This window comes from Dipodomys merriami, unplaced genomic scaffold, assembly GCF_024711535.1.
Source record: "Dipodomys merriami isolate MVZ:Mamm:240054 unplaced genomic scaffold, mDipMer1.0.p SCAF_102, whole genome shotgun sequence".
In the NCBI taxonomy this organism is placed as follows: Eukaryota; Metazoa; Chordata; class Mammalia; order Rodentia; family Heteromyidae; genus Dipodomys; species Dipodomys merriami.
Window position 1 is genome coordinate 4554127 of NW_027202294.1, and position 8869 is coordinate 4562995.

General features: G+C 38.8%; 1 protein-coding gene across 5 annotated transcripts in view; it reads left to right on the plus strand.

The window, feature by feature from the left end:
• Positions 1-7879, plus strand: part of Chuk (component of inhibitor of nuclear factor kappa B kinase complex) — a 33711-nt gene extending 25832 nt beyond the window's left edge. For 2 of the 5 annotated variants that reach the window (XM_069995434.1, XM_069995448.1), the window contains exons 17-21: positions 52-148; positions 411-558; positions 1849-1982; positions 5309-5408; positions 6600-7878. In XM_069995434.1, the coding sequence (XP_069851535.1) occupies positions 52-148; positions 411-558; positions 1849-1982; positions 5309-5408; positions 6600-6629 (509 nt within the window). In that variant the 3' untranslated portion in view covers positions 6630-7878. Of the gene's footprint in view, positions 1-51; positions 149-410; positions 559-1848; positions 1983-3112; positions 3349-5308; positions 5409-6599 lie in introns of those variants that run through there. The other 3 variants (XR_011366659.1, XM_069995444.1, XM_069995453.1) reach the window with 3 other exon arrangements.
• The last annotated feature ends 990 nt before the right edge of the window (positions 7880-8869 follow it).

The window sequence follows — 8869 nt, forward strand, 5'->3', positions numbered from 1 at the left end:
TTTGAAGTTTTTGTATGGAAGATTATACCCACTCACTAAAGTCTTTCATAGATCACTCCTATAGTGACAGCACAGAGATGGTGAAGATCATTGTGCATACTGTACAGAGTCAAGACCGCGTTCTCAAGGAGCTGTTTGGCCATCTGAGGTATAAAAATTGCCTTATTTCCTCCTAAAAAGCCAAGAATTTTTAGTATATTCATTTCAAAGTACAGTACCCACCTTCAGTAAATATATTAGACCCAAGAAGTATTTTAGCAGTACCTTGGGTAGCTGGACCACAACTGGCTATATTTTATGTCTTGTTTAATGTGATGCTGATTGTCGTTCGTTTCCCAGCTGGGTTTGGGAGTATGGTATACAGTCTTTAAAGATGTGGCAAGTATCTGACACTGATTTAATCTTTATAGCAAGTTGTTGGGCTGTAAGCAGAAGATTATTGATCTACTCCCCAAAGTGGAAGTTGCCCTCAGCAACATCAAAGAAGCTGACAATACTGTCATGTTTATGCAAGGAAAGAGGCAGAAAGAAATATGGCATCTCCTTAAAATTGCCTGTGTAAGTATTTATTGGTGAATGTGACATTAAATTACTATTATTCTCTATAAAAAGGAATTTTTTCAGTATGTGCTGAGTTCCCTTAAATAGTGTATATTGTTCTGGGTTGTTCCTAATGTTTCTTGTTTATTGTCTGACTAGCAACAGAGATGCAGGACCTTTGCATTAACAATCCTTTTTCTTTTTTTTTTAATTGGTCATAAGGCTTGAACTCAGAGCCTGGGTACTGTCCCTGAGCTTCTTTTACTCAAGGCTATTGTTCTGCTACTTTGAGCCACAGTACCACTTCTTGTTTTTGAGTGGTTAATTGGAGATAAGTGAATAAACTTTCCTGCCCATGCTGGCTTCAAACCATGATCCTCAGATCCTGAGTAGCTAGGATTACAGGCATGAACCACTGGTGCCTGACTCCTTTTTTTTTTTTTTTTTTTTTTCTATTTTTATAGTCCTGGTGCTGTGCCACTGTGGAGATCCCAACTTGAGGATAAATCTATCTGACTATTTAAGAAACCAACATTTGTTCAACTAGTGTTTTTTCTTTGTTTTTTTGCTTCAACTAAAGTAGTATTAGAGAAGTCAATATGGCTTCTTTTGGTTTTATTCATTTGTTTGTTTTGGTCCTGGGACTTGAATTAGGGGCTAGGCACTAACCCTCAGCTTCTTTTTTTGCTCAAGCCTAGTGCTCTACCACTTGATCCAGAGCTCCAGCTTTTTTTTTTTTTTTAATTGGAGATACAAGTCTCAGGGACTTTCCTGCCTGGGCTGCTTCAAACCATGATCCTCAGATCTTCGCCTTCTGAGTAGTTCGGATGATAGGTGTGAGCCACTGGCACCTGGCAGAGAAGTCAGTACAGTTTTAGTCAAGGAAGAAAGGACCCAACAGCAGAATAGTAATAGTGTGTACAGGTGGGGATAGTTTTTTGTTTTGTTGTTGTTGGTCGTGGGGCTTGAACTCTGGGCTTGGGCGCTATCCCTGCGCTCTTCAGTTCAAGGCAAGCTCTGTACCACTTGAGCTACAGCGCCACTTCCGGTTTTCTACTGGTTTATTGGAGATAAGAGTCTCATGGACTTTCCTGCCTGGGCTGGCTTTGAACCATGATCCTCAGATCTCAGCCTCCTGAGTAGCTAGGATTACAGGAATGAGCCACCGGTGCCTGGCGTGGGGATAGTTTTATACAGAAATAATCTGGTTGTACAAACAAGTAGTGATTTGTTGTAAGAGTATGGTAAGCAATTGTGTGAATCCATAGAGGTATTTTCCTGTAATTCTTTTTTCTTTTCTTTCTTCAGACACAAAGTTCTGCCCGCTCCCTTGTAGGATCCAGTCTAGAAGGTTCAGGAACCCCTCAGGCATCTGCATGGTTGCCTCCAACTTCAGCAGAATGTGAACATCCTCTGTCATGTGTGGTAACTCCTCAAGATGGGTGGGTTCACTTTGTAACAATAGATAGATGTTTTCAGAGCTGTGGTAGGCCTTAGGCAGCAAAATGTAGTGCGTAAGGCAGTCTTCTGTGTCTTCAGACTAGGATTGAATCTTGACTGTCCCTTTGTAATGATCTTGGGCAGTTTATTTGATCTTTTTTTAATGTTATTATTTTCTTAAATGAGAATGTCTTATTAGAACTGCTGTGAAAGTTCAATTACAGTGTATATAAAAGCTTGGGAAAGGGCTGGGAAGGTGGCTCAGTGGTAGAGCGCTTGCCTTGCATGCTCGAGGCCCTGGGTTCGATTCCTCAGCACCACATAAGCAAAAAGAAAAAAGCCGGAAGTGGCGCTGTGGCTCATAGTGGTAGAGCGCTAGCCTTGAGCTGAAGAGCTGAGGGACAGCGCCCAGGCCCAGAGTTCAGGCCCCACGACCGGACCCAAAAAAAAAAAAAAAAAAAAAAAAAGCTTGGGAAATAGATATTCAGCAAGGGTTACTTATACCTTAGCACCAACCAAGTTCTAAGACCTTTCTTTGTTAATGGCTTATCAGTTTCTTTTCCCCAAACCATACCCCTTCCTTAACAATTTAATCTTTTTTTTTTTTTCACCTGTTCTGGGGCTTGAACTCTGGGCCTAGGTGCTGTCCCTGAGCTTATTTTTGCTCAAGGTGGGCGCTCTACCACTTGAACCACCATGCCACTTCCCTTCAGCTTTTTAAAGTCATTTATTAGAGATAAGAGTGTCATGGAGTTTCCTGCCTGGGCTGGCTTCAAACCACAATCCTCAGATCTCAGCCTCCTGAGTAGCTAAGATTACAGGCATGAGCCACCGGCACCTGGCAGCCATTTAATCTTATGAGAGACTATGCTTTTTATTTATTGTTTATTGGGACCTTGTGACTGCTATAGGCAGGTGCTCTGTAACTAAGCCATGTTTATTGTTTTGCAGTCCTTGAGTACCCTTTTAATAAATCAGTGAAATTTTATAACTTAGTATTTCTAAATCAAATTTTTTCAATTCCTTAAATCAGTTTTACAAATAAGAACTCAAGTTTGAAACCTTGAATTTTCTTTTATTAGTTCTACTCTTCTGCTAAAAGCTGAATGACTATCATCTCTTATTTTCTCAGCATAAGATGTGCCGCATCCAGAGCCAGTGGCTCATTGCTAGCTTCTGTATTGTCGCTTTTCTCACAACTCATGGAGATCTCCACAACACCAGCATTTCCTGGAAGCTCTGCCCATAATTAGTTTTGCAGAAGTGCAGCCATGTTACATCACTGCTCAGGAGATCTTGCAGTTGCACATTCTGTACTCTGCTTTTATGAGAGAAAAAGCACATGGCAGGAAGGCAAGCTGATATCAGGTATTTAATTTTTAAAGAAAGCAAGTTCTAGAAGCTATCTGGGGTCACTATAGATTTGGCCCGGTGCAATACATCTATAAGGGTAGCACAGGTCATAATTAACTGTACAAACTTTAGTAGAGGTGAAGGAAGTAAAAATTCATACATTTTAAACTTTTTTTTTTGTTAAAGGATGCAAAATGTCATCTCTACAGGTAGCTTTCAATTTGAGGTTACTGTTGTTCACAAAAGCATATCTGATTTTAAGCCAGGCCTCAAGGCTCATGCCTATATCCTAGTTATTTGAGGCCAAAATTGGGAATATTACAGTTCCAGACTAGCTCAGGCATACATGTGAGACTTCTTAACCAGTAGTTTGGGCACTGTGGCATGTACATGTCATCCCAGCTGTGTGGGAAGCTGAGATTGGGAGGATTGTGGTTCTGGGCCAGTCTGGGCAGAAAAGTTTGTGGGATTTGATCTCAATGGAAAGAAGCTGGATGTGATACATGCCAATACAGTCCAAGTGTGCACCCAGGTAGAAAGCAAGACTTTCTCAAAAAGAACCTATCAAAGAAAGGATGGAAAGTGGGGCGCTGGTGGCTCACGCCTATAATCCTAGCTACTCAGGAGGCTGAGATCTGAGGATCATGGTTCAAGGCCAGCCTGGGCAGGAAAAGTCTGAGACTCTTATCTCCAATAAACCACTCAGAAAACTGGAAATGGTGCTGTGGCTCAAGTGGTAGAGCGCTCACCTTGAGCTGAAGAGCTGAGGGACAGTGCCCAGGCCCAGTCAGTGTTCAAGCCCCACAACCAACAAAAAAAAGATGGAGGCATGGCTCAGTTGTAGAGCACTTGCCTTTAGCAGTCACAAGATCCCAAGTTCAAACTCCAGTACTGCCAATATATATTGGGGTGTGTGTGTGTGTACGTGTGCACGTGTGTGTGTGTACGTGTGTGTGTGTACGTGTGTGTGTACGTGTACACTTTCTTGGGTGTGTGTGTGTGTGTGTACGTGTGTACGTGTGTGTGTACGTGTACACTCTCTTCTCAGGGCCTAGGCGCTGTCCCTGAACTTTTTTAAAGCTTGCTCTCTACAACTTTGAACCACAGTGTCATTTTTGGTTTCTGGAGGTTAATCAGAGATAATAGTCTCATGGACTTTCCTGCTTAGATTTCCACAATCCTCAGATCTAAGTCTTCTGAATAGCTAGGATTATAGGCATGAGCCACCAGCACCCATCTGATCTTAATTAAAAGTAACTAAGGATTAGAAACTGTTAGCTTCAATTTTTCTATCTATTGAATAAGAGCTGGATCACATTTAGTTTTAAACTAATCATGGCTATTATCCAGGGCCTAAAACTGACTTGATAAGGGTGACAGTAAAGGTCATATAGAAGAAGAAAGCATGAAGGTGGAAACTAGAATCAGGATTGCCTTCAAATACAAACTTACAGGGATATTTCTTAGTTCTGTGTAGCTCTTCTGTCATACTGCTTTCTTCTGTCAACCTCAGGAATCTGCTTGCTTGTTTTGCTTTTTATTGCTATTTGTAGTTTTGAACTAGGTTTGTTTGTTTGTTTGTTTTTCCTGATATCTGCAGAACAGACTTTACTTGAATTGTCTCCCCTGCACAAAAAATAGTCTTTGATCTGTCTGTGCCACAGGATCTTTTTCCCCCACTTAGCATTTTCAAGGCAGGGGAAAGTTGTAGCAAAGTGCCACTTATGTTTCAGAGGAAAACAAGGAATTACAGTAAACTTCTTAAGAGTTGTACAGAAGGAGTAGTTTGAATGAAGTAGACTTTACTTTTGGCTGTGAGGGATGAAGAAACTGAAGACTACGGGAATCAGCTGCTTTGGGGTGTTTGATTATATACAGGAAGGGCAGTGATCATACTGACTGAGAAGACCAGAAAGTACAGGATATGCATGCACCCCTTTGTTGAATTTGAAAGATTTCTTTTTTCATCCTGTAGGGAGACTTCAGCACAAATGATAGAAGAAAATTTGAACTGTCTTGGCCATTTAAATACAATTATTCGTGAAGTAAATGAGGAACAGAGCAGTAGTATGATGGTAAGTATTTAGATATGGGTGAATATTTTAGATGTTGGGTATAAAAGGTTTAAATTCTTTTCTTTTTTTTTTTTTTTTGGTCCGGTCGTGGGGCCTGAACTCTGGGCCTGGACACTGTTCCTCAGCTCTTCAGCTCAAGTCTAGCTGTGGCTACCACTTGAGCCACAGTGCCACTTCCGGCTTTTTTCTTTTTGCTTATGTGGTGCTGAGGAATCAAACCCAGGGTCTCATGCATGCAAGGCAAGCGCTCTACCGCTGAGCCACCTTCCCAGCCCCAAGGTTTAAATTCTTATGATAAATATATATAGCATTTGGGATGCATATGGGACTAGATAGAACTAGATGGGACTCAAAGAACTCAGAGGAAAAATCATTTGAACCTCAAATTCCCACCTGTGTTACTCAGAACTATATTAGGGTTATTTCATCATTACACATAAACAGTAGCATTTTTAGTCAAATTAAGCTTTCTTTGCAATGTGACTGGTGAGATTAAATGATCTGTACCTTTTTGCTTGAGCAACCAGTTTTCTCCAACAAGATGAAAATTGTACTATAATTCAAATATAGTACCTGTTAGATATAAAGTGAATTATGTGAATAGAGTTGTAATTTATAAAAGTGCTTATACTAAGATTTGGTTATGACGAGCTATTGATTTGCTAAAACTTGGAGAAACTACAATGAATTGTTTATTGCATTAACTTTTACTTCATTAGTCTCTGAACTGTTTCTGTTCCCTCTTCCATTAAGAATAATCATTTGGCCAGCTGCTGGCAGCTCACCACATCTGTAATCTTAGCTACACAGGAGGCTAAGATTTGAGGATCACAGTTCAAAGCCTACCTGAGTAGAAAAGTCTGTGAGACTCCTACCTCAGGTTAACTAGCAAAAAGCCAGAAATGGAGCTCAAATGGTAGAAAAAGCTAAGGACAGTGCCCTTAGTTCAACCCCCAGTATGATCACATACCAAAGAAAGAATCATTTTCTTCAAGTTTTTATAAAACTCTTTGAAAATGTTTTTGAAATTAATAGAAAATAAGGTGACAAATAATTATACTTTTATATTTTTGATTTTTCAACTTTTGGTTATAATATATCCAAACATACAAAAACCTTACAAAATGAATACCTATATACTTGCCAATGATAGTCAACTTCTAATTGTAACTCTTTCATGCCTGGTTTTAGAATCTGGATTGGAGTTGGTTAAGAGAATGACTTGATACTTATTCGCTGTCCTCAAACCTGGAAGCTGTTGCTCCACATGTTGGAAATTTGCTTTTCCACCATGAAACTATTCTTCACACACCAGTCAATGGAAGAAAGGCTGTGAGCAAAAACTACACATGATTTTACAGCACAATATTTTGATTTTGAAAATCTTAACCTCTAAACAGATAGGATGTTAAGAAAAGTCAATGGAGTTAAGTATTCGTTTTAATGCTAAGGATACTTAGGAGCATCATCATGACCTGTTTTTCTTCAAACTTCATAAAATACTATACATAACTGACAGAAAAATGCCTTCTGAAGTTTTCACTTTTAAGCAATATGGCTATAGTATTGTATACAAAGACAAAAACCTCACTGATGTACATTTTAAGTACCTGTGTTTCTGTGGAAGAGATTGCTCACAAGTAAAATTGTATTTCTTAAAGAATAAACCCTACCTCCTTGTGGTACATTCAGCAAGTGCTCTTCCTGGCATCACAAGGAGTTGGCTTAATTCTATTTTCAATTTTACTGCACATTTGACTGTATAATAAATCATGTTGTGTGCTATGTGTATTATGTATTTAAGATGTACATTTAATAATATCAAAGAGACGATGCTTGTTAATTTATAATGTATTTGAAAGGTAATGTGTGTGTTTTTTTTTTCATTTGTAATAATGGGTCTGTTTAATCTTTTGTGTCTTGTCATACAAGTTTGTAAAGGTCTTCATTCCCTTATCTGTAATTGTAATTTCAAAATCCAAGAAGTTCTGGACACAAGGTTATAAGCTGAATGTCAGAATTCATTTGCTTCCAAATCAAATCTGAACTGATATTTACTGTACTTATCCCATTTAGTGTGACTTCATTTGTTTTCTTGTAGAAATATTAACATGTGTGATTACTGAGCTGGAGGTGCTGCCACAAAATCTTTTGGGGGCTAATGTATTATGGTAATGCACTAAATTAATTATTTTTCTAAAATCTGAAAATTTTATAATTCTGAAACATCTGGCCCCAAGGGTTTCATATAAAGATTGTGGATCTCTATTTTCTCTTAACTAATTTAGAAGGGTTTGTTTTAAAAATGTGAAATGCTTTTATATTCTAGTTTTTTCACTTTGTATATTAAATGATTTTTTAATGACATTTTGAATTTCTACTCATTATAAAAGCCAGCTTGTAATGCAATTTAATATGGTTTGGAGAAATGTGAAGGGCTATGTAGTAGAATTGGAACACAGAGTAACATACCAGGCTCCTCTTGTATTTTCATTAATAGTTAAATAGGACTTATGGAAAAGTAAGTAGTGTGCAACTTCTTTACAATGTTTTCTTTTGAGATGTCCTTTCACCACTATCTATGTCTAAAAACCATAGGTTCAGGTCTTGCCCTATAAACTGATAAAAGAGCCCTACTATTCCAATTTTTGCTACTGGGATCATCTCTCTTAATCATCAGGTGTCAGTGTTTCTCTAACAATGGTAAGCCCATTCTTCCTGAGCAGTATCTTGCTTCCCTGGTTCTAAAAAGTTTTAATCACATTTATTGGGTAGTATTACTCAAAAGATATTAACATAGGCAGAACAATAAAAGTGCTTGGGGGGGGTGGACAGGCATGATAGTTTACACCTGTAGTCTCAGCACATGGCAGATGGGGGCAAAATGATCTGGAATTTGAGGCCAGCCTGGACTGCATAGCAAGTTCCAGTTTTAGTCTGAGCCATCTGACTTAAAGAAAACAAAAGATGCTTCCTGGGAGTCTAAACATTGTAAAACATTCAAACACATTATTTTTTTTAGCCATCATGCATTTTCTAAGTAATAAAATAATTGGTGATAGATTTGCTATATATGAGGTTCATGTTGGTAGGGGTGATGTCAAAGCAGCCTTACGTCATAACTTGGACAAGTGAGTACTTGCTGTGTGCCAGAATGCTGATTCAGAAAGGCTCTATGAAGGGTATCCTGAGAATGGCATCAGCATGGAGTTAGGGAAGGGGTGTAAGGAAGGTAGAAGGTACACTACACACTGACTGATGCCCCTAGTTGGAGGGAAAGGAGAGGTGTGGTAGGCTAGAACCAAATTTAGAAAGTATAGAATGCAATTTTTTTTGTTCCAGTTCTGGTGCTTGAACTCAGGGCCTTGGCACTGCCCCTGAACTTCTGCTCAAGGCTAGTACTCTACCATTTTAAGCTTAATGTCCAGCTTTTTTTTTTTTTTTTTTTTGGTACTTAACTG